A 19,467-nucleotide genomic window follows, 5' to 3' on the forward strand; every position below is an offset into this window, starting at 1 on the left:
TTTCTCCTTTGCAGTGTGCTGTCTTTTGCCAGAGGAAAGATCCCTTTCCAGGATACATGCCTTTGAAAAATCACTCAGTCATTCTGGCATGAGCTTTCCTAGAAATGCAGCATCAGCGTGATACATTATCAGCATCACAGTGACCAGCAAACAGTTTATTGTAGAGAACCCTCTTTCCCCACCAGAACTAAGAACTTCACCCCAACTACCAGAAACAAAAGGCCAGGAATCAGTCAGTTTCCAGACTCCCATTAACCTGTGATCATATTATCCCAGACACCAAAGCACTTCTGGTGCTATTTGCACTGAACTCAAACCAGAAGTCATTATGGCCCAGATCCTCAAAATCAAGGGGAGCTGGGCACCTAAATACCTTTGATAATCTGGCTCCTTCAACTCCCATCATCAGAGCACTCAGCACCTGGAGAGTTGCTCAGCAGTATTTCAGGCTTTTAGAGTCTCACCTAATTCCAGATTAAGTCCGTAAGAGTTTGACCATTGGCTTAAGTGGGAGCAAAAACTATCCCTTAGATCTGAATGCCTCCTCTATGTATAAATTACTAACACCCCAGATCAAAACCCTGGATACGAATGCACTGAACTTTAGAGTGTTGGAGAAACAGTTGAAATACAGATTTGAATGTGGCTTAGGCCTCAATTTGAAGAGTGTGTGTGAATGTGTATTAACATACATACAATATTATTTGTATTTCAATATTGGCCAGAACTCAAACAAGAATTGGGTCCCTTTTGAACTGGTGCTATACAACTACCTTCATAAAAAAATGGCCCTTCTCTGATTTTTCTAGAGATACGTACCAAAAAAAAAAAAAAAAAATCCATTAAAAGAATGATAAGGTTGCAAAGTCAAGGATTAAAAAGATAAAAAATGACAAAAATAAATTCTGCCCAGGCAGCTTTAACTCAACCTCCTTGTGTGTAGTCATTACAATAACATTTTGTCCAACATCTCTGGGAAGTCTGTAGCAGAGACCGGAGCAGAATGGAGCTCTCCTATGAACACAAGACAAGGGGATATTCCTTCATGTGGAAACTTGTCCCTCTACACACATCATCAGTAGAGTTGGCGCCCAGGATCTTTCAATCCACAGCACAGATCTCTACTGCTTCAGCTGAAGGAGTGACTGGTAGTAATAGTAGTAGGATGTTACTCTTTATGGGGACCAGCCACTAAAGAAGAATGTGACACATGTTTTGCCAATGTTATATAACTGTTTGGTGGACAGCAGGGGACTACTGGGAATCCAGAATCTGGGGTTATATTCCTGGCTCTGGAAGGGACTGTGCACAGCGAAACACATAAGTTTGGCACATCCCTTCAGAAAAGCATTGTGGCTAAAACTTGGGTCTACCATATTAGATCTATGGATAAATTCTGGTCCCCAGTATGGTATATAGGGGCTGTAAAGGATGCAGAGTGGCCACTTGGGGAATTCCTCCAGGTTGGTCCGGCCCTACACTTCACACTCTTGCAACCCTCAGCATAGGGGCATGCCGGCGGAAGGAGGCAAAGCTCTGTGCTGCAGCAGTTCTGAGCTGTGAGGAATCCCATGGGCATCTGTGTAAGGCTGTAAATTAGGGCAGTCTCTAGAACCCCTAATTTACGCTGGGGATAGAACCAGCTCTTAGAGCAGCCAAGACTCTAGGAGATACAAAGGTGACTTAAAACCAACTTTTCTCCCCATTTCTCCATACAACACTTTCTGAGAAGCACAGCACAGATTCTGGTGTTTTGGTTTTATTTCCAACTCTGTCACAAAAGACCCTGGGTACTTCTCAGTTATCCCATCTGTAATATGGAGGAATGATACTTGCCTGCCTTCTCAGGTTGGAGCAGGCCTTGTTTAATAATAAGGACCAGGAAGTGTAGAGAGGAAGAACTGAGACTAGAACTCACTGTATCCCCCTAGCACTCAGCACACCTTCCCTGGTGGGTAGAGCACATTGAAACAGGAAGGGGAGCTCTCACCGCTCCAGCCAAGAAAGAGGGAGAGCGGAGGAGTTTTTCCTATGGTTTTAGTGGAAGGGGGAGCTGTATTACCTTCACTTTCCACTCACTTTACGCTCTTTGGCTACTATTTTTCTGATGGAAAACTGAGACACACTTCTGAAAAATTAAGCCATTCACATTCCCCTTCCGTCCTGTCATGTTAGCAGGACAACATGAGGAAACTTGCACTGCTCCTGTTCCACACACCCCCAGCTAGTGCTTCAAATGCCATACATACTTTAGGAAACTCTGCCCTGTGCCAAAGGGGTAACCGCAGCTGCTGCTATAGCTTCCATATCATCCCTATCTGGAGCTCTAGTTCTCTGCCTGGGACCTTCAGGCTAACCCGTGGTTAGCACTGTGGGACTGGAGCATGCTCAGTGCAAATGGAACTTTCAGAGATTTTAGCAGCAGGCCTCTCACAAGCTCTCCTGAGCATGAGGAAATGGCAATTTTCTTGTAACTTGGTCTAATCAGTATGTATTTTCACAGGGAAAACAAAATGCACTTCTCTACTCCCAGGACTGTCCCACTGCTAAATTTGCTCCAAACCCTGGAGGTGCTAGAGCTCTTTTAAGAAAACTGAAGAAATATGTTTACATTGATAAAACTGCCTATTTTTCCCTAACATCTTTCTCAGAAATGCCTGTGTATATAAAATCAGCCAGAGGCAGAAAGCAAGCCAACAACATCTCAGCCCCAATGGTTAAGTTCCACGGTATGCATCAGATGAAGTGAGCTGTAGCTCACGAAAGCTCATGCTCAAATAAATTGGTTAGTCTCTAAGGTGCCACAAGTACTCCTTTTCTTTTTGCAAAGACAGACTAACACGGCTGTTACTCTGAAACTTAGGTAAAGTTATAAGCAATAGTAAAATTCATCCATCCATTTATACTCTGCTTAGCTGATGCTAAGTTTCTCCTTTGCAGGATATACATGGCCTCTGCCTACAAAACTCTGCGCTGTCTGGATCTATTTGGATGTGCTTTTCTCCACTGCTTCCATCATGCACCTCTGTGCCATCTCTCTGGATCGCTATATTGCCATACGAAATCCCATCCATCACAGCCGCTTTAACTCCAGAACTAAGGCTTTCACAAAAATAATTGCTGTTTGGACAATATCTGTTGGTAAGTGAGGCAACATTTCAACACATAATTATAGATTCCTGTTTTTTGAGAGACTTGACACATATATTGCAGAGTAAAATTGTGTCCCAGGCTGCAAGATTTTGTTTGCCCCAGTATTAGATGTGGTGCAATGTAGTAATTATATGATAAAAATCACCAGTGACAATGGCAAGTGGAGAAATATTGAGCCACACTCTGCAGTGAAAGAATACATAACAAAGTCAAAACTGTTGTATTCAAGTTTCTTGTATAGATGTGCTTGTTTTCAGTATTGATATCCCCTACTACCTGGACAGCAGGAAAAAGCAAATGATCAGGCCTGAAAAAAGAGCTCTCTGATTTAGCTGTAATTCAATTGTTCCTGACACCTTACCACTATGACTTGTTTACAGCTGGGTTGCTTTTTTTGGTTTGTTCGTTTTTGAGGCAAAGCCTATCTGCTCCTCCATGGTCACTGAGAGCCCAAGACACATGGATCCAGTGCTGTGTCACTGTATGCTGAGTGGGTAGGATCTGGGCCTTTGTGCCTAGCAATGTGAGGGATTTCCCCATGGATCTCAGATGTCACCTATACACCTATACCTGTGTACAAAATGCACAGAAAAGTGTACATTTTAAACTATGCTAATCACAAATTCATAGGAACATAGCAATTGCCACACTGGGTCAGGCCAGTGATATATCTAGTCCAGTATTCTGACTGACAACGGCCAACACTAGTTGCATCACAAAGAATGCAATTATGGAATAAACTGCTCACACGGAAAGCTTCTTCTCAATCCCCATTAGTTAGAGGTTGGTTGATGCCTTGAAACACAAGGGATTATGTTCCCTTTCAAAACTCTTGGGGGGGGGGGGTTGTGTGTGCATGTGTCCTTTCTATCATGCTGTTTCAAGAGTTATAAACACCCGTCGTGGTAATAGAAAGCACTGTACAAATAAAAAATTCAGTAGGATTTAACCATCTAGAGTTTTTTCTCCCACCAATGATCAGTTGATCCACACATTTTCTGTGTTATGATAGTGTACTAATAACTGATAATAACATGGCCCGTATTCTCTGTATAACATGATGCCTATGTTTATTAGAAAGCAATGAAGTCGGGCATGACTGAAAATGACAGAATCTTGCTTTATGCAGTATTGTAGCTGTGTTGGTCCCAGGATATTAGAAAGAAAAGATGCATAGGGTGATATCTTTATTGGAGATACTACTGGAGAGAGAGACAAGCTTTTGAGCTACAAAGAGCTCTTCTTCAAGTCTGGGAAAGGTACTTGGCGCCTCACAGCTAAATACAACGTGGAACAGATTGCTTTGAATAGAAAGTTAGCACATATTCTAAGGGACCATTCAAGGTGGAGTGGCCTGTTAAAACCTCTGCAGTCATAGGACCAAAAAGAAGGGATTAGTGGGTTACAGAGTGCAGTAATAAACCATAAATCCAGTGTTTCTGTTCAGTCCATGATTTTTAGTGTCTAGCGGAGTTATGAATTTAAGCTCCCAGGCTCATCTTTTGAAAATGTTGCGCAGGTTTCCTTTGAGGATGAAGCCTAATAAGTCAAATATAGAGTGACTGCTTTGTGAGGGGTGATAGGGCATTTTTGTCTTTAATCATTTTCCTATGTGACTTCATTCAAGAGCATAGTGATTGTCTGGTTTCACCCGCATAGTTGTTATTGAAGCATTTAGTGCACTGGATGAGGTATGCCACATGTTGTGATAGGCATGTGTAAGATCCAATATTTACAGATATTTTCAAGACACTGGACAACCCTCAGATAGCCACTCCAAATACCTTGTCATCCCATTTCATCCTCACCCATAACAATTGTACATTCAACAACAAACACTTTGTCCAAACCATTGGAACAGCCATTGGTACTAGGATGGCTCACCAATATGCTAACTTCTTCATATAGAAATAAAACCCTCTCCTATCCCACACCCCTAGTTGTCACCTACCACCCCACACTGGAACCCATATGGCGTATCATCAAAAAACTACAATCCATACTCAATGGGGACACCATCCTGAAAGAAATCTTTCTTGAACCCCCTCTTCTGGCCTTCAAACAACCCACCAACCTCTCCAAACTCATCATCAGAAGCAAGCTCCCCACAGACCAGGACACACCTACTCAAAGTAGCACCAGACCCTGCCAGAACAACAGGCAGACATATCTCAACTGCTACAATGATCAATACCCCCCACAACACACCTTTCAAGATCTATGGATCCTACAAATGCCTATCATAACTTGTGGTGTACCTCATCCAGTGCACTAAATACCCCAATAACAACTATATGGGTGAAACCAGTGCACTAAATACCCCAATAACAACTATATGGGTGAAACCAGACTATCACTACGCACTCGGATGAACTCACACAGAAAAATGAAAAGACAAAAACACCACATCGCTTGTGGGTGATCACTTTTCACAAAGTGATCACTATATATGTAACCTATGAGGCCTCATCCTCAAAGAAAACCTCCACAACACTTTCAAAAGAAGAGTGTGGGAGCTTAAATTCATAACTCTGCTAGACACTACAAATCATGGACAGAACAGAGACACAGGATTTATGGCTTATTACAACAATCGGTAACCCAGTAACCCCTCCCTTTTGGTCCTATGACTGCAGAGGTTTTAACAGGCCACTCCACCTTTAATGGTCCCTTGGAATATGTGCTAACTTTCTATGCAAAGCAATCTGTTCCACGTTGTATTTAGCTGTGATGTGCTGAGTACCTTTCCCAGACTTGAAAAAGAGCTCTGTGTAGCTCAAAAGCTTGTCTCTCTCACCAACACAAATTGGTCCGATAAAAGATATTACCTCACCCACCTTGTCTCTCTAGAATCTGGCTTTGTTATGTTTTGATAATAACACCTGTGATGTAATCCTGGAATTCAGGTGGGATGATATCGTGCAACCTAACAGCTGTTAAATTAAATATATGTATACAAAAATCCAGTTAACAGACTGAGCAGTAAGAGGAATGGAATGGTGCTCGGTTGCCTTGTTAGTACTGTGGTATCATGATGCATGGAGTGACAAGCTGAAGGAAGAAGATTCCAGCCCCCGAGGCGTGAATATGTCTTGAATGTGATGTGCTCTGGGAAACAGGGAAGGAGGCAGCTGCACAACAACCAGTGGAGCGGCAGCATGGCATCTGGTTATCCCTCATCTCCAAAGTAGATTGAGTGTGCACCATGGCAGATTGCCACATAAAAGGGACAAAGAAAAATGCCAACCCCATAAAGAATCCTAATGGTCTCAGCCCTTCAGTGCAACTAACTGTCAATCAATTGTCAATGTAATGTAACCCTGTCCTCCTCCAGCACTCCCTTGCCTGCAAAAATCTGCCGCACGAAAGTTAGGAAATGGCTTATGAACAAAGAGATGCTTTATCTATCATTTACCAATCTCCAGGCTCCCCGTGGTACTTATAGGACTTAGTCTATACATTATTTAACTCTTTGTAGTTCCACACAGGTGCAATGCAGTATAATGTGACGTCACTAAGCGATTCTGTCAGGAGAGAATAGCTTTATCATGTCCCTTGATACTCTGCCTTCTGGGTCCCATTTTGTTTGTCATTCGGTTGTACCCCTATTCCTGTGGTTTTCAGTTAGACCGTGACCTCTCTTGCTTTTGGGAGTTTTGTTATCGCTGTTATGGATGAGCTGTAGGGTATATGGGTAAAGGAAAGAGATTAAGGCCTTGATACTCTCCTTCACTGACCTTTGCTGAGTACAGGTTAGGTGGGGGTCATACCAATCAGAGAGCCAGTTACAGCTTCCTGATTGTCAAGTTACTCTGGCCCCAGCTCCAGTATAAAGTAGACCAACAGCTCTGGCATAAATTAGTGGCTGTTCTTATTTATGCCAGCTGACTGTCCTCCTCCATTCACCATACATCAGGTAAGAAATGACGAAGCACAGATACCATGCCCTCTATGCTGGGGGTGCAGCTGGTGTAGGAGTTAGCTGTGCTGGCTGTATGCCAACATAGACCTCAGTCATGCCAGGGAAATTCTCAGCAGGTCAGCTAAGGCCAGATTCCAACCTCCTTTGCATCACCTGAATGGTACAGAGTAGTAGGAGTAACAGGAGAGAATCAGGCCCTAAGTGTCTTTCTTCCACTTGCAGTAACCCGAAACCAGGACTAGTATTGTTAGTTGCTTTATGTCAGTTCTGTAGTTCTGCCTCTTTTAATAGCTTGGACACTGTTTTTCCTTGGGAGAGAAAGGTGCAGGCTAGATTGGAGGGCAGGATGAGGGGTTGTTGTAGAGGGACAGCTAGGAAGTTACAGTGTTAATTGATGTGTGGTGTAATGATGCTTTATGAATAAAACAAAATCTGAGCTATTTGTGAATTGAACTGTAGTATGTGAAATTATAACAAAGTTGTGTAATGAGGTACAAATGCTCTTCTTTTCCTGGAGAGTTCAAGAGAGTGGTCACTATAGTACGAGCCAAGGAGGACAAGATGCCAGGGGCTTCTGGCCTTTTTCTGATCAGCTCTGCAAGATGAATAACTCTGGATTTTTTCCCCTTTTTCTTTTCTATTTTAAAAAAGAAGACTGAGTGTAGGGGCAGGGGCTGTGGGAAGATTTTCAGAAAGTGATGAGCACCTGCCCTATGACAACCAGATTCCTTTAAGGTGTCTCAAGTTGGGCATCCAAGAAATGAATGCAGTCAAAATCACTAGATACTTATGAAAATCTTGGCCAAGGAAATTAAATATTAAAACTAATTCAACAATGAGGTTGACAAATCAAGCATTTCAAAGTCATAAAATTCCAAAAGTTTTTATCACCATTATATAATATTTTTGTTCCTGATTTCCTGTTTAAATATGAACTTTAGTGCACTCTAGTTTTATTAGGGTCTGATCCAAACAACACTGACATTAATGACAGTCTTTCCACTGGCTTCAGTGAGCTTTGGACTGAGCTAATAATGTATTACATAACAATATGGGACAGGAAATGTGACTTACCTGACTTCTGAAAATCTTGATGTTCTCAGCCTAAATTTTGTATTAAAATGAGTTTTTATATTTAACAGCAGAACAACATTAAGCCAGCAGCCTTTATTTCTCTGGACCATGAAGAGCCAAGGGCAATTGGTTTAAGATAAAATCTAATTACTGTAACAGATTCTAATTCTGTCTTTAATTCTTAATTCAAACAGTACCCAAAGTGGCTGGATAATTAGGTTATGTGTGGCTATTGCAGGGGCAGGCCTGTTATTCTAGAAACCTTAAATGTCTAAACACTGAAAATGATTCAATTTATTTTAGAGCATAGAGGTGATATCTGAAAATAGATGTCAAAAACTAGACATTATCACTTCTTGAAATGTATTACAGTGGTCTATGTGAAACGCAGTTTGATAACATTCAGCTAGAATATGTGGCGCTATAAATAAAGCCCACACTGAAAAACTCCATAGAAGCTCAATAAAATTAATCTAGTTCACTTCTTTTGTGCAAAATTTTGGAATCTAAACCTGTCTAAGAAACACAATCCTCTGTAAAAGGGCTAAAATCCAGCCTTCTCTCCTTTTAGCAGACCTTTGAAAACAGTACATAAAATAAAAGAGTAATAAATGTTAAGGTTTCACTCATATCATTCCTCAGTTCTTACCCTTCTTTGTTATACGATTCACCCTCCTATTGTGATCTAAGTCATGTGAAGTTTGATGAAGCCCAAATCCTCTTAGCTGAGTTTCTCTCTTCTCTTATTCTTCCTTCCTCAGCCTACACATCTGTTCACTGCCTTCAGGCACTCTCAGCTCTCCCTAGTCAGTAACCACATAGATTTATACAGTAATTTTCCTCCATTAGGATCCCAAATAAGGCTGGGCAAAGCTGATGAAAAAAACGTTTGCAACATTTATCTCAAAACTTTTGCCAATTCCTTTTCCATAGTTTTGGAGCAGGGCCACCCCGGGAGTGGGGGGTGAGTAAGTGGGGCAATTTGCCCCAGGCCCCGCAGACAGGGCAGGGACAATTTCGGTGGCAATTCGGTGGCGGGTCTTTCAGTCCCTCTCTTCCTCGTCGGCGGCACTTCAGCGGCAGCTCAATCCCTCCGTTTCAGTCTTTTGCAGCAGTTCGGCTGCGGGTCCTCCTGTCCTCTTCTTTCTTCGGTGGCATGACTTGGGTTTTTCTTTTTTATTTTTCTTCGCCGCTTGGGGTGGCAAAACTAACTTTTTTTTATGGAAGGGACCCCTGAAATTGCTTTGCCGCAGGCCCCCTGAATCCTCTGGGAAGCACTGTTTTGGAGACTTCAAAATTTTGATTACTGCAAAATGTAGATTAGCATTTCCCAAAGCAGAAGTCAAGTAAGGCCAAAGGACCTCCTTCCAGTATTGAAAGGGTTAACGCTCCCTGGTGGGCACAGCCAAACCCATCCTGCCCTCCCCCCTTACAGGAAGTGCAGGGGCAGAAGCATAAGAGCAGGGTCCTGGAGTTCAGCTGTGGCTGGATCAGGGAAAGAAGTAGATATCTCTCCAAGCCCTCTGCAGAACCATCACCTGGCAGCTGGAAGTGAAGGCACACCTTAGCCACTGGAGATGGAGAAGCCCAGGGAGCAACCAGAGGAAGTGTTGCCTGGCCACTAGATTGAAAAGCTGACCCCCACAGTGATGGAGCATTCTCTCGCCAAGAGTGGTGGGAAGTAGCTCAGGGAAAACAGATCTTGTTCCAGTTGTGCTGCTGGGAAGTGAGGCAGCATGCTCCAGAAGTTTTGTTATCCCCCTGCAGACCCAGTGGCAGGACCATCTGCCACTTTTACGGGCAGGAGCTGTGACCTGGTGGAGTAGGGTGGGCCCAGGTCCTCCTACCCCTGCTGCCACCCCACATCCGAGGTGTCTTCCAACTCACCCTAGGCCAGAAGACCTACATCAGGGACTGGAAGACTGTTTCCTGGCTCTCCCCAACCCACGAGGTCAGAGCTCAAACTGTTATTGATTGCTCCAGCCAGGAGCTGCGAGCCTTAAACTGTTTCCCTGCTCTGCCCCACCTAGGGGGCCAGAGCCCAAATGACTATTGATTGCCCCAGCAAGGGGCCGAAGCCCAGACCTATGGCCATTCGGCTCACCAGGAGGGGTCAGCCCCAGCCCCTAAAAGGGAGATGGCTACAGGAAGGAACAGCCTAGGGGGCATGGAACGGTGGTAATGTAACTTTCCTCTATGCTGTCTAGCCAATATGGCAGGGCTGAAGGGGAGTGTGATTGGTTTTATTTTCCTGTATGGGGGAGACTCAGCTCTCAAAAGCTAGGGAAGTGCTGATGTAGAGGCTCACAATTTTTTTTTTTGGACCACACTACATAATCCACTCCATGTTTGAAATTTTTGTGCCAGGTACCATAGCAGCTCTTTCAGAGGAACAGAGCAATGCTAAACAGCCATACACATGTCAGTGATGTATTATACACACTGGATCAGCTGGGAAGGGAAGCAGACAGGGAAGCAATGTCACCTTATTCCACCTGAGGAGCTGGCACAAGCATCTGGATCAGGAGCTGTACACCAAGATCCTCCACCCCATGGTAGAGAACCAACCTGAAGAACTGGCAGATACAAGCAGAGCATTATCTACCTTCTTATTTTTCAGATCCCTTCTCAATACTTCTTCCATGATGCCTACAAGTACTCAGTCAACTAATTAAAGGCACAGTAAGGGGCAGCCGGACATAATATAAGAGCACTGATTAATTTAGTATATTGTTAAAAGTTCCTAAATTTGTATATAATTACACAAACAAGGTATGTTAAAAGATCATTATTAAGGTTGCAAAGTAAACACTCAAGAGTTAGGTTAGCCAGAATTAAGGTTGTCCATTCAAGCTAAACTCAGCCCCCTGTGTATGTATGCATTATGATTAAGGCCCTACCAAATTCATGGTCCATTTCGGTCAATTTCACAGCCATAGGATTTTTAAAATAGTCAGTTTCATAGTTTAAAATGTTTACATCTGAAATTTCACAGTGTTGCAACTGTGGGGGTTCCGACCCAAAAGATGGTTGTGGGCGGTCATAAAACTATTATAAGTGGGGTCGCAGGACTACCACCCTTACTTCTGCGCCCAGCTCTAAAGCCAGCAGCAGTGCAGATGTGAGGATAAGAGGGCATGGGGAGGGTCATCACTTGGGGGGGCACCCCAACTGGGGGCTTTTACAATGCACCAGGCTCCCGCTTCTAGTCCTGGTGGGGCTGGGACTTCCTCTTCCTTTGCACAGGCCACTCCAGAGATGGGTCAGACCCACCTCTGGGAACCTCCCCCAGCTGCAGGAAGCTCCACCCAGCTGGGCTCTGAAGGCAGCACAGCCACAGAGCTTGGGAAGAGGAAGTCCCATCCCTCCCCAGCCCAGCCAGGACTAGCAGCTGGAGCCCGGTGCATGGTAGGACTCCCCTCCCCCCCTATCTGGGGCATCCCCCCTAGCCCTGCTCCTCCCCTACAATAGCCAAATATCATGGAGGAGATCAGATTTCATGGCCCATGACACATTTTTCACAGCCATGAATTTGGTAGGGCCCTAATTATGATCCAGTCTTTAATTACATGATGACATACTATTTTGTCCCATAGGATCTCTGCCTCACTTAGTGCCCAGAATGGAGAGTACTCAATTAATGAGTAGCTATTCAATATTTTTTTTCTCTCCTCACTGCTCAGTGTGTGGCCCTATTTACTTCAAACTATTCAAATCCTGCTATGTAGGCAGAATTATAATAATTTTCTCATGCGCTTTTCTATGGTGCTCATCACTATTGTATTTGAGTGCTTCACAAATATGAATGAATGTATTTTCACAATGATTAGTGGGTATTATTATCCCGATTTTACAGATGGGAAGCTGAGACAAAGAGATTAAGGCCAAAAATGTCTACTAATTTTAGGTGCCCAATGTGAGAGATTTAGGATGTGATTTTTTCAGAGTACTTAGCATTGTATAGCACTTTATATGTTCAAAGCACAGCTCCCATTGACTTCAGTTGCAGCTGTGAGTGCTCAGCACTTCTGCAAATGAGACCCCCTGGTCTCAAGTCAGGCACCCAGAAAATGAGGAACACACAGTTAGTGACAACTTCTGAAAAGTTTGGTATAAGCCTTTTGACTAGCATCACATAGGAACTCTATAGCAAAGGCAGGGATAGAATCCAATTCTTCAGGTCAGAGTTCAACTACCTTAAAAGGGGGCAGGAGACAAAAGCCCATAAGTAAGTCCAGAACATGGAGATCTGGGTGAAGGTTTGGAATCAGAGGGGAACATGGGCTATCATAGCAGGAACAAAGGAGAGACAAGAGGGAACGTAGAGGGGACATCCAATGAACATCTTAGATGTCTGTATACTAATGCAAGAAGTATGGGGAATATAAAGGAGGAACTAGAAATACTAGTGAATAATCACAATTATGACATAATTGGCATCATAGAGATTTGGGATAATTCACACAACTGGAATATTGGTATAGAAGAGTACAGCTTGTTCAGGGAGCTCAGGCAGGGAAAAAAAGGGAGGTGGTGTTGCCTTGAATATTGAAGATGTATAAGCTTGCAATGAGGTTGAGCTAAAAGTGAGAGGCAGACCTGTTGAAATTCTCTCGGTAAGGATGAAAGGGGTAAAAAGAGGGGTGATATCATGCTAGGGGTCTACTATAGACCACCAAACCAGGAAGAAGAGGTGGATGAGAATAACAAACTCACCCAAAGCACAGGACTTGGTGATGGGGAACTCCAACTACCCAGACATCTGCTGGGAAAATAATATAGCAGGGCACAGGTAATCCAACAAGTTCTTGGAATGCATTGTAGACAGCTTTTCATTACAGAAGGTGGAGAAAATGATTAGAGAAGAGGCTGTTCTAGATTTGATTCTGACAAATAGGGAGGAACGGGTTGAAAATTTGAAGGTGGAAGAGAGGTTGGGTGAAAGGGATCATGAAATGACAGAGTTCATGATTCTAAGGAATGGTAGGCGTGAAAACAGTAAAATGAAAACCATGGCTTTCAAGAAGGCAGTCTTTAGCAAACTCAGAGAACTGGTAGAAAAGATCCCATGGGAAGCAAGTCTAAGGGAAAAAAAGAGTTCAGGAGAGTTGACAATTTCTTAAAGAGGCTGTCAAGGTTCCTTCCCCACTCTGAACTCTAGGGTACATGAAAACCTCCTAAGCTTTCTTTTACCAGCTTAGGTTAAAACTTCCCCAAGGTATAAATTAATTTTACCCTTTGCCCTTGGAATTTCCACTGCCACCACCAAACTTTAACTGGGTTTACTGGGAAATGTAGTTTAGACACGTCTTTCCCCCCAAAATCCTCCCAACCCTTGCCCCCACTTCCTGGGGAAGGTTTGGTAAAAATCCTCACCAATTTGCATAGGTGACCACAGACCCAAACCCTTGGATCTTAGAACAATGAAAAAGCATTCAGTTTTCTTACAAGAAGACTTTTAATAGAAGTAAAGGAATCACCCCTGTAAAATCAGGATGGTAGATACCTTACAGGGTAATTAGATTCAAAACATAGAGAATCCCTCTAGGCAAAACCTTAAGTTACAAAAAAGACACACAGACAGGGATAGTCATTCTATTCAGCACAGTTCTTTTCTCAACCATTTAAAGAAATCATAATCTAACACATACCTAGCTAGATTACTTACTAAAAGTTCTAATCTAACACATACCTAGCTAGATTACTTACTAAAAGTTCTAAGACTCCATTCCTGTTCTGTCCCCAGCAAAAGCATCATACAGACAGACCCAGACCCTCTGTTTTTCTCCCTCCTCCCAGCTTTTGAAAGTATCTTGTCTCCTCATTGGTTATTTTGGTCAGGTGCCAGTGAGGTTACCTTTAGCTTCTTAACCCTTTACAGGTGAGAGGATTTTTCCTCTGGCCAGGAGGGATTTTAAAGGGGTTTACCCTTCCCTTTATTTTTATGACAGAGACATTAAAGGAACCAGATCAAACTATCCCACTGCATAGAAAAGATAGGAAGTATGGCAAGAGACCATCCTGAATTAACCAGGTGATCTTCAACAACCTGAAACTCACAAGAATCATACAAAAAGCAGAAACTAGGTCAAATTATGAAGGATGAATATAAAAAAACCAACACAAGTATGTACGGATAGCATTAGAAAGGCCAACACATAAAACAAGATTAAACTAGCTAGGGACATAAAGGGTAATAAGAAAACATTTTACAAATACATTAGAAGCAACAGGAAGACCAAAGACAGGGTAGGTCCATTACTCAATGAGGAGGGAAAGATGATAACAGAAAACATAGCAATGGCAGAAATTTTAAATGACTTTTTTGTTTCAGTTTTCACAAAAAAAAAGGTTAACAGTGTTCAGAAGACTAACATAGTGAACATCCGTGTAAATGGGATAGGATCTGAGGCTAAAATAGGAAAAGAACAAGTTAATACTTAAAGAACTGGCTGAAGAGATCTCTGAACCACAAGCAATTCTTTTTGAGAACTCATGGTGGACAGGAGAGATCCCAGAGGACTGGAAAAGGGAAAATTTAGTACCTATTTATAAAAAGGGAAATAAGGACAACCCAGGGAATTATAGACCAGTCAGTTTAATGTTGGTACCCAGAAAAATAATGGAGAAAATAATCAATTAAACAAATGAAACAATCAGTTTGTAAGCAACTAGAAGATAATATGATGATAAGTAACAGTGAACATGGATTTGTCAAGAACAAATAATTTCAGACCAACCTAATGCCCTTCTTTGACAGGTTAACAAGACTTGTGGATAAGCGGGAAGCCATAAATGTGATACATCTTAACTTTAGGAAGCCTTTTCATACTTCTTACAGGACCTTCTCATAAACAAACTAGTGAAATATAGCCTAAACAAACCAACCTTAAGATGGGTACACAACTAGTAGGAAAACCATACTCAGAGAGTAGTTATCAATGGTTCACAGTCAACCTGGAAAGGCACATCAAGTGGCATCCCACAGCAATCTGTCCTGGGTCCAGTTCTATTCAATATCTTCATAAATGATTTGGCTAATGGCATAGAGAGTACACTTTAAAAGTATGTGGAAGATACAAATCCTCCAAACTTGGTAAGTGCTTTGGAGTACAGGATTAGAATTCAGAATGATCTTGACAAACTGGAGAAATAGTCTGAAATCAATAGAATGAAATTCAGTAAGAACAAAGTAGTACACTTAGGAAGGAATAATCAATTGCACAAATTCAAAATGGGAAATGACTGCCTTAGGAAGGAGTGCTGCAGAAAAGGATCTGGGGGTTATCATGGATCACAAACTAAATATGAGTCAATAATGTAACACCGTTGTAGAAAATGAACATCACTTTGAGATGTATTATCAGGAGAAGACTGTAGGGGGACATGATAAGAGTCTTCAAGTACAATAAACTTTGTTATAAAGAGAAGGGTGATAAATTGTTCTCCTTATCCACCGAGGTCAGGACAAGAAATAACAGCAAGGGAGATTTAGGTTGGACATTAGCAAAAACTTCTTAATTGTCAGGGTAGTTAAGCACTGGAACAAATCACCTAGGAAGGTTGTGGTATCTCCCACACTGGAGGTTTTTAAGAATAGGTTAGACAAACATCTATGAGGGATGATCTATTAGTCCTGCCTCAGTGCAGCGGGCTGGACTAGATGACCTTTCGAGGTCCCATCCTGTTCTACATTCTATGAAACCATCCTTTCTCATCCTGCAATCACCTGCCCCATTCACCACACACCTTCCAACTTCTACAACAAATGAAACAGGGGTCCTACAGACAACAGCCTCCTTAATACACAGCCCTGATTCATATCCAGAGCATCCTGTGCACTGAATTAGGCAGGGATCCTGAGGAAAAAAAATACTATGTGATCATGTGATTAAATATTATAACATAATGTATATGCACAAAGGGACCGAATTAAGGTAATTTAATGTTCTTTTGATGTTTATTTTCGGATGTAATAGCTATATAAATTGTACCTATTTTGATTGTATCCCCCTCTCCAGCGTATGTTTTGTGTCATCTTTGATTGTAAATTCTCCAGGGCAGCACTGTATTTTCTTATGTGTTTGTTGTAGAGCCCAGCACAATGGGACCCTGTTCCTGATTGGGGTCTATCAATAAAACCACAATAAAAATAAAAGACACTATCTAACACTGTAACATAAAATGCTGAGACAATTAAAAACACCATAACTGCATCTAAAATCCACTCCAGAAATTCCAGATTACATAAACTCCATCACCTGAAGTGCTAAGAGCCATCCATTCCTATTGGCTACAATTGGTCCATGACTAAGTCTCCAAGGTGCTACAGGAATACAAATAAATAATAATAATAATTAATAGAAGATGAGGGCTGTCAGATCTTGTTGAATCAGAACCTTATTTTTTGTGTTGATATACAATGTTATAATGTGTAGGGCCCATTAATCAATAATAATTATACCAATATAGAATTCCTTACTGTAGTAGTAGACCTCGCCAAAATTGGCTACTGATGAATTAATGCCCACTTAATTCATAAATGGTCCTTGGAAAAGTCAAAATTATTAACTGCATAGTGTCTGTTTCCGTGTATAGTAAGCATATATACTGATTAAGAGACAGAGAGTTTAAGGTCAAAAGTATCCACTAATATGGGGTGCCCAATTTGAGAGAGAGGGCTGTAAAACGGGCACATCAAGATCACACCAAAATCTGCTTTTGAAAATAAATTCTTTCCCATTTTCCACTTAAGAGATTTCTTTGCTTAGATTTGGTTGATTTCTTTCATCCCAGAAGAACACATGCATGTCTCATCCACTAGACTAAAATCCTATCACAAGTATCTCCCTCCTCCACAAGGGTGTACAGTATAAAACATTTTTCATTTTAATGTTGTAAGTAGTTTTCAGTTATACTAAGAGGTAGTTTTACTGACTTAAAATAAATCCCATCCTGTATATTGTCCTTTTTGAAAACTGCACAAAGAATTTATATTCATTGAAACTCTTTCCAGATTCTTTAAATTTGACAACATGGAGGTAAAGAAACTGTAATATTCACGTATAAAAATCAAAGGATTTATTGGGACATTGTAAGTAACAACTCCAGCACCACAGGAGGGACTAAAACTCCTGATCAGATACAACAGTGTAACATCAAAAATATATATACAACCTAGCACTAAGACAAATACAATATCACCTATTGGGAGAGGTGCCATCTACACTAATCATTACAGAACATCATAAAAAATCCTTAAGGCCAAATCTTCAAAGCCACGCACAAAGGGAGAGCAAACAAAATGCATGAACCACCATTGTCTGGGCAAAAATTGATAAGTGCTTTTGGTTTGCAATAAGCCCCAGAATCATCCAGATTCTCTTTGTGCAATAATTCACAGTAATCAATTAAGATAAATATGTTTTAAGGCAAAATCCAGTCATAGTATGGTGCCATGTACTAGTAATTATTCCTCTCTCTGAAAGGCAATACTGTGTGATATAGCAAGATGTGTGTTACATAAGGGAGTTCCAAATGGACTTCACTAGAGTTGGAATCGTGTGTGGAAGCCCCAGTGCAGAAAGTTTTTTATATATAGTGTATGAAATGCAGAACGGGTAAACAGTCTACCCTGAAACTGTACCAGTAGATCTATACAATAGTATATGGTGAGGTGGGATTCCTCTATGGACAAAGAAATGTACCAATTATGTGAACATCTGCAATAGGAGAAGTTGGGATTTTTACATAGCAGAAGCCTCATGAAATATAAATGAACAAAAAGAAAATCACAAGAAACCATGTTGAGGTTTATAAATTCTGTCATCTGTGCTTTGTAATTGCACTTTAATTGCCCTAGAAATTAAAAATAGTGTCATTAAAACTGTACTCTTCTGTATGAAGTAACAATTTCAAGAACACTGAATTTTTAAAGTAAATTCAAAATTGCATAGAGCAATTTCTTAGCTTCTCTTATGCACTTCAAAGAATTATACTTTATTACACCCACATTTTAAATTTTAAGTCATTAAAAATTGGGGAATTAATCTTAATATTTATGTTATAGAATTAAATCAGTGATTTTACTAGCAGCCAAACACTCATACTTCATCTAAACGCTCCCGCATTTGTTTGCTGGTTTGCGTAGCTAGTACCATTTCCATTTTATACTGCACACTCTTGTGAAGAAGGGAGATATCTGTGATAAGATTTTAGTCTAATGGATGAGACATTTCCAAGACAAACCAGCTAATAAAAGTCATTATTTTTTCAAAGGTATTGCAACAGCTTCCCAGTTACCTATGGCAAATTAAGAAATACTTGTCAGCTGCTCCTTACAAAGTTCTTTGGCACCATCAGTGGAAACAAGACCATCAAACTCTTCTGCCTCCATAAAAACAGTTCTTCTTGACTCAGAATTGGATTCTACACTAACACAAGGAGCTTTTCTGTAACAGCCCTCTAGAGCTGTAACTTTCACAGTACTCAAGAGTTTTAAAGAGCAATTAAATCACATCCAGTAGGGTTATTAGCAGGGTTTTGGGGGTTTTTTTTGTTTTGTTTTTTTTTGCAGCAGCAAAAGCCTCTTGTTATGAATTTGTATCTAACCTGAGCCTTGTAATGTTTTTTCAAGTTGGGAATCACTCCCATGATCCAGGGCTGATTTACTTTGTGTTGGGGGGAAAACACCTCCCAAAATTACACATTGTGCAGCTTTATACTGCAGGTGTGTTGCATAAATATTACAACTCTCACCAAAGGCGATTACATTTCATTCAGTGTATCCAAACTTGTGCCAAAACTGCCATCTTTCTTGAACACTCAGCCTTGCCATGCATGCATTTGTAGAACTAGTGTGTCATGGGGGAGGTCCTTTCAGCAAACATTGTACCCATTTGTTTTCTCCAAGGATAATTTAAGTTTTTCAGTTCCTGACTGGTTTGTGCAGTTTAGCAAAATAGATGAGCCGAGGGATTATGATGTAGAACCTAAATAACCACACATTAATGTGAACTTTAGATATAGTCTATTGTTTTTTTCCCACTGCTCTTAACTCTGTCATCTTTGACATGACACTGTGGTAAAGGTAGCCTGGATACAAAGGCAGCTTAATCTGTATTAAAAGCATTATCCCTTATGTAAATGGTGGTGAACAAGAGCCATCAGGTGTGCTGCAGCAAAACTCAGCATCCTGCTTCTCATCATATTTTCTCTTCAAGAGAATATATTGTGGTGAGACTTCTGCCGCAATAACTAGCCATCCACAGGCTTAGACCATTTTCATTCTCGTCATAACAAACTGGCTACTAGCTTAA

General features: G+C 41.3%; 1 protein-coding gene across 1 annotated transcript in view; it reads left to right on the plus strand.

Annotated features, from left to right (window-relative positions):
• The window catches only part of HTR2A (5-hydroxytryptamine receptor 2A), a 49,710-nt gene that overhangs the window by 2,205 nt on the left and 28,038 nt on the right, over nt 1–19,467 (plus strand). Inside the window, exon 2 of the mRNA XM_077811470.1 lies at nt 2,941–3,141. Coding sequence (XP_077667596.1) covers nt 2,941–3,141 — 201 coding nt within the window. The remainder of the gene's footprint in view (nt 1–2,940; nt 3,142–19,467) is intronic.

This window comes from Eretmochelys imbricata, chromosome 1, assembly GCF_965152235.1.
Source record: "Eretmochelys imbricata isolate rEreImb1 chromosome 1, rEreImb1.hap1, whole genome shotgun sequence".
NCBI lineage: Eukaryota > Metazoa > Chordata > Testudines > Cheloniidae > Eretmochelys > Eretmochelys imbricata.